The sequence below is a fragment of the Tyto alba genome, unplaced genomic scaffold (genome assembly GCF_018691265.1).
Source record: "Tyto alba isolate M040663 unplaced genomic scaffold, T.alba_DEE_v4.0 Super-Scaffold_48, whole genome shotgun sequence".
Lineage (NCBI taxonomy): Eukaryota > Metazoa > Chordata > Aves > Strigiformes > Tytonidae > Tyto > Tyto alba.
In genome coordinates, this window is record NW_024881324.1 from 2,703,556 (window position 1) to 2,721,803 (window position 18,248).

General features: G+C 42.5%; 1 protein-coding gene across 1 annotated transcript in view; it reads right to left on the reverse strand.

Annotated features, from left to right (window-relative positions):
- Positions 1–1,684: 1,684 nt before the first annotated feature.
- TGFBR1 (transforming growth factor beta receptor 1) overlaps positions 1,685–18,248 on the reverse strand; it is a 36,419-nt gene continuing 19,855 nt past the window's right edge. The window contains exons 5-9 of the mRNA XM_042806778.1: positions 16,168–16,335; positions 15,286–15,442; positions 8,822–8,946; positions 7,978–8,108; positions 1,685–6,068 (exon numbers count right to left, since the gene is read on the reverse strand). Of these exons, the coding sequence (XP_042662712.1) occupies positions 5,943–6,068; positions 7,978–8,108; positions 8,822–8,946; positions 15,286–15,442; positions 16,168–16,335 (707 nt within the window). The 3' untranslated portion in view covers positions 1,685–5,942. The remainder of the gene's footprint in view (positions 6,069–7,977; positions 8,109–8,821; positions 8,947–15,285; positions 15,443–16,167; positions 16,336–18,248) is intronic.

Here is an 18,248-nt window from a genome sequence, read left to right on the forward strand (position 1 = left end):
CTTACGTGCCCAACTCTTCCAACAGCTTCCACAAACTTTCTGCTACTGGCAATTGGAGAGCTCTTTTTTGAGCTAATTAGAATTGACTGAGCTAATGAGAAACATTGCAAGGATGTTGAATCTTCATCTCCGTATACCTAATTCTAATACCAAGAACCACTGCAATTCAGCACAGGAACCTATCAGCACTCTAGCTTTTTTCTCTTCCAAAGAGAGGCAATGATTCCAGGTACCAATACAATTCAAAGATGAGGGATTTAAATCTTATTTTCAAGAAACTCCCAGGAAGACTCATGGCTGTGGGTTTCCCAGGGATTTCTGGAGACTTTATTTGCAGTCTAGTCAAGTTAACGACAGAAATGCCGGGTCTACGTTTTTTTTGTTTTTTTTTTTTTTGTTTTTTTTTTTTTTTTGTCCAAACCTGGAAGACCTGGCAACAACTCCAGCCACCCCAAGCCAGAACTATGAAACTCAAAACCGTCGCAGCCCATCGCCTCAGTAAGGGGAACTGCAGCGCTAGATTTCAGTAACTCTTCAACAAAACGATGAACACTTCTACGGATTCCAAGCCAAAAAAAGATTCTTTAAGCAGTGCAAGCGAGGCCGGGTACCTTCCCCACGTCTCCTTTAACGGGCGGGACTCCACCGGCGCGCAGAGCGAGCCCCCTGCCGCACGAGTGGTCGCCCAGCCCTCGGGAGCGGCGACGCTGCGGCGCGCCCCCCCGTTACCCATTCCACAAAACACTGACCGAAGGAAAATGGCAATACTTCCTTGGCACTGCATAAAAGTGGCTTGTTTATACACAGTGATGCTGCACCCGCACAAACTATTCATTACTTCAGCGCAGTGAGTATTAAAAAGGACCCATTTCAACAGCCCCACACTTAAAAAAAAAAAATAAAAAAAAAATCAGGCAAAAAATCAACCAGCTAAAAGTCTACCCCTCTTTATGGTGACTTGTCACCCAAGCTAGCAGGGAGACCTCCTGAATTCAGCATCTCCTCTAAAATCATCTTAAAACAGCCTCACATCTAAGTTACTTGTGGTAATTGTTTGCTGCTCGTGGATTTTCAGTTAGGTTCAGCCCCTCTAAGCATCAAGCACAGAAGACTATTTAATAAAAACTAAGCGTAGTAATGTTGCTGCCTACCAAGCTGTTTCCAGACCACACATTTCCCCTGCTAAGATGTACGAGGGCGACTCGGGACGCCCCTGAATTTTGGTTGCGTGTTCTCAGCTGAACACCTGTACCTCCTGTGAAGGGGTTTAACCAGGAACACAGCGTTGTGGAGCAGCTTTTGGTTTTCTCTAGACACCTTCTGGCATTCTCATTCTGGAGCGAGAGTTTGTTGGAAGAAGGACTTTTGGTAATTCTGTCTGGTCATTTCTGAGCCAAAATTTAAAAGACTTTGACGTTCGTTATATTGTCCAAGAGATCAGGGACACCAGCGAGGCGCTTACTCAGCCATTACTGTAGGACACAAGGAAGATCAGGCACTTTACCGTTAGTGTATAGCATGCACGAGACGGATTGCCTTAGCGTTAGCAAACCCCTTTATCATTTTTGTACTAGCAGAAATTCCTTCTGAAGAAAGAAATCCACAGTAAACCCACCTTTTGTCAGGTAGGAACAGCACACCCGTACCTACCTGCAACTTCTTCCTCTGAAAGACAACTCATGCATTTTGAAAAAAGTTATTTATTTTCACTGCTTTAATCTCTCTACTGTAGTGTTAGCACTTAACATAAGCATCCACTCTTCTACTGTCCTATTTACAATCCATTGAAATGTATACTCTACAAATACAATACATATTTTCAGAAATGTAAGGGAAATGCACGATTTTGTAAGGTTTAAAAAAGTGACACTCATCTGTACAGGATCCTCAAATCATCCAAGAAGTAAAATTTACAAGGCAGTATCCACACAGTTATGTAAGGGCAGGTGCTACAGTGACAAAGCAGCAAACTTGCTAATACAATATAATACAGAAAATTAAAGTGTTTTGGGGCACCAGATAATACATTTAGTACCGCTGAAGTTGTAAATTTAGTAATACCCATACTTCTAGAAACATGTAACTGCAAACCTGGAGAATGTTCTGAAAAATATTAAACATTATATACACGAGGTAAATGTACCTTGGTCTTTCAAGAGGTAATTTGAGTTTAAAGCAACTGATATGGTGAAGATTATTTTTTTTTTTTTAAAAACACAAAATGATTAACACCTTGCAATCATTTCAATGGCACAATATAAACGAGGAACTAACTAAAAGGTGAATTTCATGGCAATCGCACTCAGAACCATTACTGAAAAAAAAAAATAAAATAGCCTCTTCTGTCATTTGACACCTTCATGTCCCCGTACAGTCAATCCCAATGTCTTTACCTATATACAAAGCGTTTCTTAGGATTACAAGTGGAACCACTGGAGGGTGACAGTATGTCATACATGGAAAACCAGCTTGAGAAACATCCCAGAATTCCAGCTTTTAAGGTTGGAAGGACCCTGAAGAACTCCAGCATTCCAAAACCAACATTTTGGGCTTTTCGGCATCAGACCATTTCCAATGCTCCTTATTCTCCATGTCCACATCCACCTGGTCACGAATCTGTAAACCAAACTGAGGCTTCAATGCTATTAAAATGTCAAACTGATTAAATCCACAAAACTTAAGCGAATGTATAATGTATGTAATATTTACAATAAACATTTGCATCAGTATTCATCAGAAATGGTTTTGGTATATACTTGAAATGATACAAAATTAATATTTTGAATGCTAAAATATTTTGGTCCCCCTGGATTTCCAAGAGCAGATCTGGTGATATTACAATCTTAATTTAAAAAATATTTATGTGTACCCGTGTCCATATATATAAGATATGATCTTACACAGGTAACATTTAAAGTTACATAATATATACAGACACAGCCTTTGTAAAAGGTGTTCAGTTTATATAATGGAAAAGAAGAACAAAGCTTGAAATTGTGGTGTCAGAACTGAGGATACACATAGGTCTACTCAGAATTTTCCTGTTCTGCATTCCAGTATGAATAAGGTTGTCCCAGAATAATGTTCCTAACGTCACACACACTGTACCAAGCACCCCTCCTGTGCTTTGCGCTCGCCAGCTTCCATTACAAAGCAGAAAGGTAGAACCATGTAAGAACAGCTGCTGGCAATGCAGGAGAACGAAGCCTGGCAGGTGGTGGAGATGAGACAGATGTAACAAACCACCGTGGAGGTGATTGAATCATCTGCCTGCCACGAGGCTGCTCCGCTGCCACGGGTTCTCTTTTAAATGCAACGGAACTGCTCCTTAGAGAAGTTGAGGAAACTTAGAGAGTCTTCAGAACCTCAACGTTATGCTGATAAGGCTCTGGAGGTGCTGAAAAAAGCCACCAATGAAACTCCCTGATGAATGATACTGGAAGCTCTCTCCTGCTACCATCAGGGTTACTATAAAGACCTGAAGCATGCCGGAAGCCTGGCGGTTCTGAAGTATGGACACTCCCATTTGTATCTACGGTAAAGATCCAGTCATGCCTGTGAAAAACTCTGAATTTCCCAGTTAAACTGTTTAACTACAAAGCCTTTGAAATTAGTATGGAGATACAGTAAATTCTACTTCGATGCTGAGCCGTTTTCTTTAAATATCTGTCTAGATACATAGGACTTGTTAGAGAGGCATGCCAAGTAGATGGACTTGGGAGTTTAGTTATATTCCATCATTTTTTTAGAACAGTCATACCTGGAAAACTCTGCGGTGCACAGCTGTCCATTTGCTCAAAGGCATCGATTATTTAAAATACCTGCACGAAGTCATTTTTGATCCAGCTTTGATTGACAAAGGCCTGGAGCACGTAAGCCTAACTGGTCAGGCAATGCCAAACGCGACAGCTCTTCTCCTCCTGGATGCCACCTTCCAGCACGAGCAGACTCACCCATCCAGGTGCATTTCACGATTTGCAGTTCGACCTCGGAAGGTCTGCAATTCCCACGGCATTCAAACCCACCCCCGAGCAATCGCTGGGAATTCGGAAAGACAGCCGAGTTAGCGAACCCCTCAGGCTGATGTCACCTCTACGGCCTCTTCGTGCAGGGACCCAGCCACGGTGGTGCTGCAGCCCCCACCTAAGCCCGGCCCGCAGAACGCCGCCCGCCCCGGGAACAGCTCTCAGCGGGCCGCACGCGGCAGAAGGAACAGGCAGCAGAGCTAAAGGTCGCCACGTGCGTTGCTTGACGGGGCAGGCACTCGCGTCCCGGAGACTAAGAAGTTGGGTGGGACCTTCATCACCAGACACAGGCACGTCCTGAAATACTACTGAGCTTTTTGGGCATTAACGAAATGAAAGGGCAAGCAGACTCTTTAAATCCAAAACGGATTTAAAAAAAAAAAAAAAAAAAAAAAAAATATCCTGGTAACAGCAGTTTTTTAAAGAGAATTTTCCACGTTCATTCCCCCGGTCCCCTCCAGAAGTTGCACATTTGGGCAGGAAGCAAATCAGTTTCTAAACAAGCTTCCAAAAATCTTGTGATATCCTCAAAATCTCAGGCAAATCTTGACTAAAGCCATGCATATCCCCCTGTGTTCTTATGACAACACAAGTCACCATAAGCTTTGTTCTTGTAACTATGAAAACGATTGCTGAAATCCTCTGGTATTTGTATCCAAAGACCTGCAGCTCACCACCTTCTGCAGCTCACTACTTTCTGTGTGTGGCACACACAAAATATATGCACATAAATTTTATAAGCAGCTTTGAGCTTTCTCGTACGAAAGCCCAAATAACTTCTCCCTAATTACAGGTGCACTTAATCCTAATTTAATTGCAAATATTGTTCTTTGAGCCTTAAGACTGTGCAGAACTGCACAAAAAAGATGCTTTTCCTATTTGATTTAATGGAGCAACATCTCCCTTAAGAACACCTTCCTCTTCTTGCTACTTTTTTGAAGTAGCTAGGTACTTCAAGCATTTCAGAAGTACCACTTCATAAACAAAAAATCTTATATATAATTATGACTCACGACTCGACAATTACAAATTATGACAGTGAATTAACTAGCTTACACTATTTAAAACTCCTACAGTGGTTTAAAGAGTCAGATTTTGGTAAAATTAAAGGTATTCCATGAATTATGTACTCACTTGCTGAAACGAGTGTGAATTAGATCGTAGCTAGGCAAAGGAACAGTAGATTTATAACTCATGTTTTTGAAACCAAAAGTACCATAGGCTTTGTATGCTCCTACTGTTTTGCATTAAAAGACTCAAAAGCGGCACTTACTGGTATAATACAATCTATTCTGAAGGCAATGCAATGTTCTGAGAAAGTGGAAAAACCCAGTAATCATGTATAAAGTCTAGTTGCATAAATTATGTTCCCACAACTGAATGAGGTCAATTTGTAAATCAAGGTAAGAGTCCAAAAGATATACTACCTTAATAGCTAGCAAAGTGTACGCCAGCAGTACATTCACAATCTGAATCAAGGGACTGTGACAGTGGTTCAGAACAGTCAATGTACCAGCCAGGAATAAAGTTGCTTAAAGAGCCATCAATGCACTCTAGAACAATATAGCGAACCGGTTCCATTTTAAAGTGACCTCTTATTTTTAGCACAGTTAACTAGAAGTTAAGACCAGCTATCAACTTTCCAAATAAAAAAAAAATTATAGGTTAATAAAAATAAAACTAGACTACACAATGTTTTGTAAGTAACCTGGGAAAGAGGTTCATAGTGCACAGAAAGGACCCAACACAACTGTTTAGCACGTCCACAAAAATCCTAATAAGTGACGTTCCTATGAAGTACTAAAAGGCAGCAATATCCTTCTGTTCCCCCAGTGAGGTAGAACAATTAACCTTCTTAACACGCCACTCTGGTGCGGATACGGATTTTTACAGCATTCTTCGGTAGCAGATCCAGGATCACATCTTTATCCCCTCCTGTTGACTAAGTTGTGATAATGTTTTCTTAATGCGCAAAGCTGTTAGCCTAGCAGCTCCGTTGGCATACCAGCATTCCCGCATAATTTTTGCCATCACTCGTAACGCCTGCAAAGGAAAGACAAGTAATTACATGTATTGCCGTTCCGACACAGCCCCATGCAACCTCTGTTCTGCCTGAGCTGCTTCATGCATTTCTGAAGTCTATTATTAGCACGCACAGCTGCGTGGAAGAGTGTGTTGTATAAAACACTCCAATTCGTACTTTATTTCCAGAAAAATTAAATTCTCTGAAATACTGCAGAGCAGAGCTAGAGTTTTTCAGTCGAATTTCAGCCCCCCCCCCCCAATATTTTAGTGAAAAATTAGCAGCTCGTCTGTAATCACTTTGTGATTTTTCACATCAGACAAAAATACACTCTCTTTTAGTGTACCTCCGGGTAAGGAGGTAGCTCAATGTACAGCCGTCCAGAAGTTATCAGCTGTCTTCCTCAAATCGAAGCTCTAGAACGACTCTGAAAATGTTTGGAGTCGTTTTCTCCTTCAAAACCGCCACTCTTTGAAATCTGTGAATGCTACTGCACAAGCAACAACGTAAAAAAACTGAAGACGAAACGAAGTAATAGCTCTGCGTTCCGAGATTTTTACACCGAGAGCTGCATGGCTGCTAGGTAAATTTGCAGGACTGCCAGTGCGGCGCCCGCCGGCGTGCCAAGCCCGGCCCCGACCCGGGGGAGGCACTTCTGCGGGGGCAGGGGTGGGGGCTGTCGCTGCGCGGTCCAAAGTCGAGTCTCAGCTTCCTAATAACGCTGCGCGCCTTTCAGTCAGTGCGTACAGCACAGGATCTGAGCCACGCCAAGTACTCAGGGCCACCCCCCCCCCCCCCCGGTTTTGGAGGAAAATTCCTAAAGGCATTTACTGTTTTGGCCAGTCTGTAGGATATCGCTTTGCTAGGGAACGGCGGGGCAAAGCCCCCTGAGCGCGTTCGTTCCAAGCGAGCGCTCACGGGAGGCGGCAGAGCACTGCTGGAGATGCCATTTGTGTCCCGACAAGCAGGGCGGCAGCGCCGGCAGAGCACGGAGCTGAAAGGAGCCGAGAGGTAACGGGCCCAGTTACAGACCAGCCCGCGCAGACCCCGTTAGCTCAGGTGCCTTTACTACCCCCTGCTACGGGCTAACCCCGGCGGGCAGCTCAGCCCCGCACAGTCACTCGCCCAGTCCCCCCCAGTGGGATGGGGGGGGAGAGTCGGGAGGGCAAAAGTGAGAAAAATCTGTGGGTTGAGATAAAAGACAGTCTAGTAGGCAAAGGGGGGGAAAACCCAAGCCAAAACAAAGGAGAAACAAGGGATGCAAAACCAATCGCATCTGGCTGACGCCCGGCCAGTCTCGGAGCAACAGCGACCCCCCCAACACTGCCCCCCCCTCCTCCAGCTCTGTTGCTGAGCGTGAGGTTCCACGGTCCGGAATATCCCTCTGAGCAAGCCAGGCCTGCTGCCCCGGCTGTGCTCCCCCCTCAGCCCCCCAGGCCGAGCGAGAAACGGAGGAAGCCTGGAAGCTGTGTCAGCGCCGCTCAGCAACAGCTAAACCGGCGGGGTGCTCTCAAACCGTTTTGGTGGCAAACCCGACGCACAGCGCCACGCGGGCTACCAGGAAGAACGTTGACTCAATCCCAGTCAGAGCCAGTGCAACCCCCAGTTGCACAATTTATTTGCAACGCTGCTTCCTGTGTAATGTAATCCAGACAAGCTTTAAATTTACATTAGTGCCACCTGTGCTTCACAGGAAGGGATCCCAGAATCTTCCACGCAGGGTTAGCTATCAATTTTTGTGAAATTACATTAAATATTGATGTATAAACAAGGATCAGCGATGCTCATTAAACCCACAACGATCAGAATGCAAGTCAGCTCTTTCAGAAGCACCCTTCTCTCTTCAACAACAAGCACAATTCTTAAGCCACTGAAATCAATAAAAGCACTAGTGTCCATTAAAGCAGCTTTAGCAAGGTTAGTTAATACCTCACAGCTCTGCCATCTGTTTGGAATATTGGGCCTTAGCTTCTGCTCGCACACAACTTTCCTCATTTCTTCAACAGAAGGATCTGAAGGAACGAGGTCATAATACGGCAACTGGTAATCTTCATGGATTCCTGTAATAGGTTGAAAAAGGCTTTATTTTAACTAACGCTAAATTACATATTCTTTACTTTTTAACTGTGTTCCTTATCAGTGTCCCACCATTTTCTTTTTTGGCTTTCATTTTTAAAAATTACATTACAATGACTGACATATAAATTAAAAAAAAAAAAAGAAAATCCTTAACCATAGTTTAGGAGTGCCTACATTACCCTTGAAGAACTTTTACTTTTGAAATTTATATATTTGGAGAAGATTGAAGCTATGGCAAACCTTTCATATGCTATACTAAAGCCACACTTCTTAGAAGCGTATGATTTATAATAGCATGTTTTATTTTAAATGCGGTGCAGACGTTATCTGAACACGTTATAGCTAGCTCTTACTTGTGGTGTTGGCCCCTTGCTCTCAAGGACATTGAACTTCAGCCTTTTCTCCCCTCTATGTAAAGGCTTTAGAAGAAAAATTAATACAGAAAATCTCACACAGACAGAAGAAAGTATTAATAGAGGATATTTCCTATTTTCTTCAACAGGTACGGTTCATCAATTTACAAAGAGGTTGAATAAACCAGTCATCCTTTACAGGATTAACAGAAAGTCTGAGACACACTGGCTATTACCTTGCACTGTTTTTAGAGCAAACTGTTTACACTCAAACTTATTCAGTTTCTGTAAGTTACTTCTAATTCCTCAGTATGTCCAATTTGGTAAAGACTGACACATACCACCGATTGAACATCGCCGAGCTATTTCCCAAAACACTAATCCCATTGCATAGATGTCTGCTCGTTTGAATGACTCAAAATGCTTCATATTTATGGAATCATCTAGAACTTCAGGAGCCATGTACCTATTTGCAATAAAAAAAGAAAATATTTCATTTCAGAAATACTTACTGTAGAGAAAGCTCAGTGCTACTGATCAGCTCAAAACCAAATGTAAGCATTTATGTAGAAAAGGAGACAAAGGAAAATGTGTTTCATTCAGGTTATCCAATCAAAGACCTTTCAGTGCAAAGGGGATAGATAATAAGTAAAATGAGAGGAACAAGCAAAATAATAGGGGGAATAACTAAAACATGAAGCAGTAAACAAATAGAGCCATAAACCTGATAGACATGGGATAACAGAGACAATGACAAAGACCAAAAGTCTCCAGTTGTTAGTTGATGGGCTACTGAGGAACTCCAGGCATAGCTTTAGAGAGGGCCAGTCTGGATGCTGTTACCACCAGTGAGTGGGAAACGAGAGGACCGTGAGGTCGGTGGATGCTCAGGGGAGGCCTGCGGGACTAGGCGACGCTCACCAAGGAACATTTAGGAGAAGGGTAACTGGGAGGAACAAAAGGGAGGCAATAGACAGAAAAGGGTATCAAAGGGGCCAGTTGCATAAACAGTGGTCAGTCACCACGCTGTCTGACCAAGGCCAGCAACTGTTCACCACAGTCTATTTTATCTTCTTCTCAAATTCTCAAATCCTAACTATCTTTCTACGCAATCTCGCTCTCAACCACTTGCGCACGCGTGCTCTGAGGACTACGTGCCAGCAACTGGAGGCAGGCATGAGTGAATTCAGGGCCAGCAATTGGAGGCAGGCAGGGGATGAAGTTGCCCTCTGGCCTGGGGAACCTGCAACTGGATAGAAGGGTCTTAGCACCAGCAGCTGGAAGGGGAACTGCGGATCCTAAGAGCGCGTATCTGGAGCTACTGTCGGGGGAACCAGCGTGAATTAATTCTGGGCCAGCAACTGCAGTCAGACAGGGGTGAAGACAGCCCTAGTGCCAGCAGCTGGAGGAAATGGAGGTCTCTGCTTCAGCCCCTGAAGTGGGGCAGTGGATCACAGGCTTCACAGCCACGTGCTTACAGCTACTGGGGGGAACAGAGATGAGAGAAGCAGAGCGAAGGCCTCACAGCACCAGCAGCTGGAGCGGGAGTTGCAGGCCCCGAGGTGTGGGTGCCAGCTGCTGGGGTGGGCTAGAAGGTTTGTATTTCCCTCAAACCTGGTGTGCGGGTGGGTAATTCCCTAACAAACTTGGAGCTGGTCTGGCCAGCAAAGACTGGGGTGCAGGCAGTGATATCTGACAGGGGGAGGGACCTGTGCTGGTATTTGAGGGATCCAGGCACGCAGGTGTACGTATGAGCACATGCATCAGTTTGCTACTGTGCATTAACCCAGCCCAGGCGGGGAGTAGGAGACCAGTGGAGCACAGAAGAGGGCACTACACAGAGCAAGGGATATACCAATTGTTGAGGCATTCATAAGCATGCACGGGCTTGTGAAGCTACAGAAGGGAGCATGTGTTTTCACTAAAGAAGTTCAATCCTGATCAGCTGAGAAGGAAAGAGACTTGGCTGTCTATACTTAGATTTTATACAAGTTCTGACAGTGTTTTATGTGGGTGTTGAAGACAGCACATGGTGTATAGCAATCTGTGTAAGCAGCCCTGTCAGTACTGTATGTCTCTGCGTACGCCCAGCCTCACTGCTGGTTAAAGCCCAAATTAAGAAAGCAGCAGCCGCGTCTGTGGGCCTGGGCTGGACAGAGCCCCAGCCCTTTGGACACAGCAGGCTGGGCTCCAGAGCCCTGGCAGGAGGAAGCCCCGGCTCCTGGAATGTGCCAAGACAGAGCAGCCACTTACAACATCCCCTAGCAAGACTAGAGAGGGAACAGACACGAAGGGTGGGTTTAAAAAAAAGAAAGCATCCCTGTTAATCACTCCTTGGGAACAAAGGCTCCCTACCACTGCAGTAACTGATTCCTCATCATACAGTCTGGAAGTCCCACCATAAACCATGCCAGACTTTTTTTTTTTTTTTTAAATAGTAAATCCTATTTGGGTTACATATTAAAAACTGTGTTGGCAAGAAGAGTTTACTTTATCCACATTTCCTGAAACAACAACAACAACAACAACAACAAAAACCTGTGACAGACTTTCAACTGAGAAACAAGGACTGAAAACTGGTCATGGCATCCAAGTGACTGTTACCTGCTTAGTGACTAGGCCTAACGTGGGAACATCAAGCAAAATGTCAGTGTGGCCTGCACTGTGAGCGTCACTGACAGCAGCATCCCTGCTGCCTACTGGCAAGAATGAATGGTATTTGCTGTGTCAGTCAACATCAGTTGTAGTATTGCTCTTAATCTGGTAGAGCTCTGGCAGCTAAATCCAATATGTAATATTTAGCACAGTTCAGGGTGTTTCTCCACATCACTGCCCCATCAATCTCAAGCTGATATATTAATGAAGCAGGTGAGCAATGACAGCAGGGCTTTGGGGAGAACACAGGTAACTGGTAAAAAAGCAACAGGCATACTGCATACTGGAGTGGAATAGTGCCAGGCAGTAGCTCAACCTCTGGAACAGCCACAGAAGCCTACGCACAATTTAATTTAATCAACAGAATACTAAGATTTTCTCTTCCTAGTAGCAGGGATGGTAGGCAGAATACAAGACACGCTACTTAAAATAAATTTCAGAACTGTCAGACCTTTCAGAATGCTCTCAGAACTACCTTATCTTATGTGAACAACATACATACAAGGTAGCAAGGGCTATCAACAAAAGAGCAAAAATGCAGCCAGTAGTCCAGAACTTCAACAAGGGTTACTGACATAAGAGTTCTCCTAACAGTGCAGAGGCATATAAATTCCCCAAGAGTGATAAACACAGCACAAGCAGAGGGCATCTGTCTAAAGAGGAACATAAGGTTTGCTTTGACAGGATTTACTGAATGGAAGGACAGTCTTAAGTTTACATATTTCTTAATCTTTGATAGGGACAAGGCTCAAATTATTCTGGGCCACCCACATCAAAAACTTTTTAAATCAAGAATATAAGATTGTGGCGGGTGTTTTAATGATCTCCAAGGATTTTGCATTATTGGATAATCTTCTTAGGCTACTTTATGTACTTGACAGTATAGTGATCAGCTTTGGGTCTAAAAGAATATTTAATCTATTTTAAGATCGCTTGGTGATGAGAAGAGTGTTGGAGCTGGAAAAACACCAAACCAAAAACCCCAACCATGTTGCAAGACTGTCAGCCAGAACCACTCACACAAGTAGTAAAGGAGACTGATTTACAGAAACTGAGACATTCTAAGGACAAGGGTTTTAACAGGAAAGACCACAAGAGGCCTGAATGTGGCAATGGAGCTGAATTCATACCCTCAAAAGAAAAAAATCCCATCTCCCCCCTCCAAGGTGACCCCCGTTGAATTTACTGGCAAACTGACCTCTTACCATCATCCTCGCTCAATGCTTTTAGATTGGCTTTCGTTTCCATAACCCAGAATGGTGACTGACTGCTCAAAAAATCTGACAGATTATTGCTGGAACAAGAGAGGCGAAAGGCAAGTAGGTCATCCCTTGCCATTCGCCAATCAGCCGTTTCACAGCTATCAGACAAAAGGGAGAGAAACATGCATCTCCTTCTCAGCTTATATATGGGAAATGCATTGCTTGTCAGAAACAGCATTTTAGGCTCTGGAGAGAACTGCTCTACAGAGACTAAATTTGACCTTCTGAACAAGGTCTGCAGCTCAGTACCCCCCAAGAATGAAAGAATAAATCTACAAAGAATTACGTTGAGCACGGCCTTGCCAAACTTTGGGCGCCTGCTGACCTCTTCCCCCCTGCCCCTTTTAGTCCACAAGTTCTGTGTTAGTTGCCTAAATGTCTTGTACAACGTATAGGGAACTTGGTGTCATCAAACAGGATCCACACACAACATGTTGAGTGTGACACTTCCCTTCACCAAGCCTGTTCTCCACAAGCATAGCTAGAATTCCGCTCATATTGGGTTTAGGTAAACTGCAGAAAAGCACTCATGTTAAGGCAAAATCTGCAGCCAAACATCTTTTAAACACAGATTATTTCGACTACCAAAAGTAACAGTTGGGTCACACTTCTCAAAAAAAAAAAAAAAAAGGAGAATGAGTTGTGTTTTTTTTTTTAACTTGCCTCAGGCAGTGAGAGAGGGATTGGATTCTATTTCTTTCTCAGTTTAAAGCTCACATTCCTTGCTTTATGCTGCAGGCTGAGCTGTGAAAGCACATAGTTCACACCCTCTGGTAAAGCTAAGCCTCTGAACAGAAAAGAGATAAAGATTCATTCAGTCAGGGAGAAGGATCACCAGTCTGACTTGGCACCTAGATCACTCACCCCAAAGTGAGTCTTGCTTGCGCTCCCTAGACCATACACTTTTACAACAGACACTCATTAGAAAAATACGAGCTTAGTGAAATCTCCCTTAATTCGCACACAGGACTTCCATGTGCAGAAGAGGTACCAGCAGTGGCAATCAACAGAAGTTAAAATTGTCACTGAACAGGTAAGATCTGAACTTTATTACGGAAAAAAAATCAGAGGTGCAGAGTTCCTTACCTAAGGAGGCGCAAGAGCGAGGAAGAGGGGGCCAAGCCTGTTGTGAGAATCAACAATTTTCAGAGAGGTAGAAGTGACTCACGTCTTTAAAGTGGGAAACAGACTTAATCCTGCTGCTGCCCACTGCAGCAAGTAAGAGAGTTATTACAGCTCTACCCTTGTGAAGAAGCGTAAGGCAGATGGACAAGCAATTTAATAGTGCCTATGCGAGATCTTGCAAGTGGGACCTACAGACACAGCTGAAACGATGCTTTCTCCAAAGACTGGAACTAGAGAAAGTAACTGCACATCATTTGTCTTTGCATGTAGGTGTAGTAGAAAATAAAGTCCCACAGGGTGTGCGCCCTGCACACAGCTAAGTTTGCAATGACGAATTCCAAAGCAGTCTGCTGTTTTACGACCGATGATTACTGGAGACTTTGAGAAACAAGAATGTCCAGTACTTTGTAATCTAGTACTAGTTCAGAAAATAAATCTTCTCTGAAGATTTGCGCGGTATTTTTAAAGCTGGCAAAGGACTAGTACAGCAGTGCTTTAAAGCAAAGTAATTTCAGCAATATAATCGTCAGTAAAATAAGTTTTCACTACATGTTCTAAAAGCTTTTGTTCACTGAGCCTTAAAAAAAAAGGTTTTTTTTTCTTCCAAAAAGCCACAACTAAAGGGGCATCCCAGTTCATTGTAAAACCAAGTCACATTCTATCGGCCCCCCAGTATCACTCACAAAAGAGATATATTAAAATATATGTATTTTTATGTATGGTTTGGAGATTGGGCAACATCAACACTGCACTTTCCCCAACACTGCTAGGGCATATGCTGAAGTACTGCCCTGAACCACTGGGCTTCCACGCATTTCCCTGTGACAGGCACACAAACTTCAGTTTGACATACCACTGAACCTAGAGGTATCAAAAGGACCAAAGGTTGCCCACATTGCGCAACTCTGGTGCTGTGGTTCACTGTCAGTGCTGCTATCTCTGTATGCTGTGTAGCTGCACAGACCACTAAGGGAAATTCATCTTCTCTTCAGAACAGCTTCCAGTTATTATTGCCTGAAGGTTCAGCAATGACAAATTACAGTCAGTAAGTTTAATTGCACTTGGGTTGATGGTGTTAAACAGCTCTGAGTTCTCTGGAGAACAAGAAAGTCCATACATCCAAATTCAGAAAAGTAGGCCTTTACAAGAAAGGGAGTATAACAACTCTTTCATTAATAATTCTATTTATGCATTAGCTGACAAAGATGACTGCTGCTTTAAGTTCTTGTATTCTCTCAAAAATATGATGCCATGAAAGCCCACATCCAAGTGTCTGTACCTTGTACGTTCTACCACATAGGCTTCACACTGAAAAAAATTCCAGCTTTTTACTTTCACTGTCAATATCCTGTCTTACACTCCAGATGGGGCTGCAAGCAACATTTCCATGCAACACAAGGCAAAAAAAAGATACAGCAGTGAAGTGTCTAAAACTGTCATTCATGAAGTCTCCTAATTGTTTTAATATATACTTGCGCCCCACAATATTTTGCAAGTTTTTGGTATTTCACACATGCTAGTAATAGATGCCAAGATTCAACATGCTTTTCAAGCACCTACTGTCTACTTTACCAGCTGGCAAGAAAGTGCGTAGGAACTCTACCTGCCATCATTTACATTTTCCCACTGCTTGTGTTTGTATCTATAAATATCTTCAGTATGCGACAAGGACAAAAATACCCCAACAAACAAAAACAAAACAAAAAAAACCCCACGGCATTTTATTATAAAAGTTGCCTGACACATCATGTTAATGCTTTTACCTTTTTGTTCCCACTCTGTGGTTTGGGGCAATATCAATTGTGTCTGTAGCTGAATCATGCCTAACTGCCAATCCTAGGTCTGCAATGCAGCACGTTCCATTCTTTTTTACCAATATATTTTTTGATTTCAAATCTCTGTGGGCAATCGCTGGTTTGCCTGTAAGGGACAAAAAAAAAAAAAAAAAAAAAAAAAAAAGAAATGACACATCTGTGAAAAAAATGTAATTGCTATTATTCAAAGCCTGGGGCAGATTTTATTTGAAGTTACAGAACTCCTTCCAGTCCTGCTGTTTTATGTGCATCAAGGCAGCTCCTGAAATCATTCACTGTGGACTGGCAGTCCAAAAAAGTGCCTTACAGGTCTACCATATTACTCTGTTCTACTGCCCTTTTCCCTATTCCTGCAAGTATTTACTGTGTAGACATACTATTTTCCAGAGATACTAGAAACTTTTTTGTGGCAACAGACCATAGTGTTGTCTCAAATCAAAGTTAAGAAGATACTACAGGCACCATCACTTAGTGCCTTTTAATAAGTATTTTGTAGGAAGGATTGTTACATCACAAAACCTGGGAATAATACAGGAAGAAAGGTAAAAAAAGCCTTCCAAACTAAGAAGTTCCATTAGTTCAGAAATTATCTATCACAGGTGCCAAACAGACATTTTTCAATTCACTCAGCTCTGCAAGGGATTAACTTGCCTATCTGCGCTGAGTTCAGCTGCCTTCCCATCACACAAGTAGTTGTGTGCAAAGCAACTCCACCCCGAAAAGGTTGAATGTTCTAATTAAAGCGAATTATAGTAGAAAGAGCTAGGTACGTGTCATTTTTAAAACAGTCCAGTATTATCCACATGACAGGCTGAATAGTTGTAAGATTACCTTGCGTGCCAACAATTTCCATGTGAAGATGAGCAAGACCACTGGCAGTAGACAAGGCTAATTTTATCATTCCTTCCACTGTTACTGTATACCTGTTCAGGTAATCAAAGAGTGATCCGTGCTCATGATAGTCTGACACCAACCAGAGCTGAGTCCATGTACCATTGTCTGCAAAATAACACTGGCATGAATACCACACACACACGCACACACACACAAAACAGACCAAGCAAATCATATATGCCACTTTTATACAATGCTGATGAAGTACAAATTATGTTTTACAAGTAACCTCAGCCAGTTAAACTCTTAAATCTTTACGTTTCTCCCTGCAACATTTAAATGTCTCTGTAAGGCCTGATACTACCATGCAAGACTTTCTGAATAGCTCAGTGAGTATTTTATTTAAACTACAAGACAAACCATAGAAAGCCAATGTCACCTCGATTCCAAGGTGAATTATTCAGGGTATTAGCCAGGTCCTGCCTTCCCCCAACTCTTCTGCTCGGGGGAAACAGCGCTGAATGCATGATGCAAAACTAATCCTGTCACTATCAGTCTAGCACAATATTGTCCAGACTGCCCATAGAAAGTTTTTCAAGCTTTGCCCCATAACTCCTTCAGTCTTCCCATAACCTATCCAGCCTCAGCCTGGGAGACAATTTCCACATTTCCCAGCAGCTGGTAGATTTTACCTCCTGGAGTAGAAGCCTGCAGGCAGCAATCGGACACATTAGTTCGAAAACAAAGTCAAATCCCACCTGTGGTGACCTTTAAGTTGCTGGCTAAAATTGAGGTTTCCAGGAGGCACAAGGGTAAAGAGAATGGAAAACACTGATTATGAGAAAACCAGTTTGCTGTATGAGTTTTCACTCATCTGTGAAGAATGAGACAGGCCATAATACATATGCAGACATCCCAAGGCATACAGATGACAGGTAAGAACTAAATTATTCACATTATTAAACTAGTGGACAAAAAATGTCTTGAAGTTTAATCCACAGAGAGAAGACTATTAAAGGAATTTACATCAAGAGGGGGGCAAAAGTGGTTTTTTTTTGAGCCAATAAGTAGAAATATACTCAATAAAAGAACAATCCTGCCACCAAAAAGGTTTTCCGATTTTGTTATAAAAGCAACTCTTGTGTGGCAGATCTGAGAAGTGTTTCAATAGCTAGGTACTTTTGTAGAAGAGTCTTTCATCTCTTAAAAAAGACTAGTTATCACAAAATATTTCAGTTGGACTTCTATCCTGAATTATACAGCCACTATTACCTAAGAACAAGTATGAAAACTTGGCATAAACCAAAGAGATACTTCTTTATGTGGTAGTCCCTAAGGGTTATCAAAATGCACATTCAGGAGCTAAATGTGAAGAACAGAAAGGAGAGAAGTGAATTCAGAAGTTAGTTCCTATCATAAACATACTGAAAAATTATTAGCTTCCAAATAGAAGTTTCTTCCATTTCCTTCCCCTCTTCCTCCACTCCCCTCAAAGAACACACTTGGCTCAAAGTCAGAATCCACAGATTGACAGAAACTGCCTGAATACATGTACTGGTGATTATCCTTCAATAAGCACTTGGGTGAGGGTGGGAAAACTTCCAAGCTTCCCTCCTACCTGGATGTTTCTAGGGAGGCCAGTAATGACATAAAAAATAATAATAAAAAAAATTAAAAAGCCATCAAATGCTTCAGAGTAGGGAAATAGAAGTCTAATCTACATTTAAGCAGTTTTCATAATGAAAAAAGAATTCTGCCTTGCCACATTCACAGATTAAATTAACAACTTAGTTGAGACGAAACAGGCAAAAGCAAGCTGTCAAATGCTCTAGTCTGTAAAAGACTGTTAGAAAACTGCTATTGTAGTGGAAGCTTCCTATATGCTCAAAGAAGTGACTCCTAAGCTTTTTTTTTTTTTAAAAAAAAAGGAAATCAAAGATTTTTTTTTTTAAATCTTAAATTATTTTATACGTAGGACTGCTGCTTCTTTTGCTACTTCACATATCCAAGCATGGACTCGAAAACTCCGCATACTATTAAATGTGACTTTTTTCAAAGAAAATTATGGTGTCTGAGAA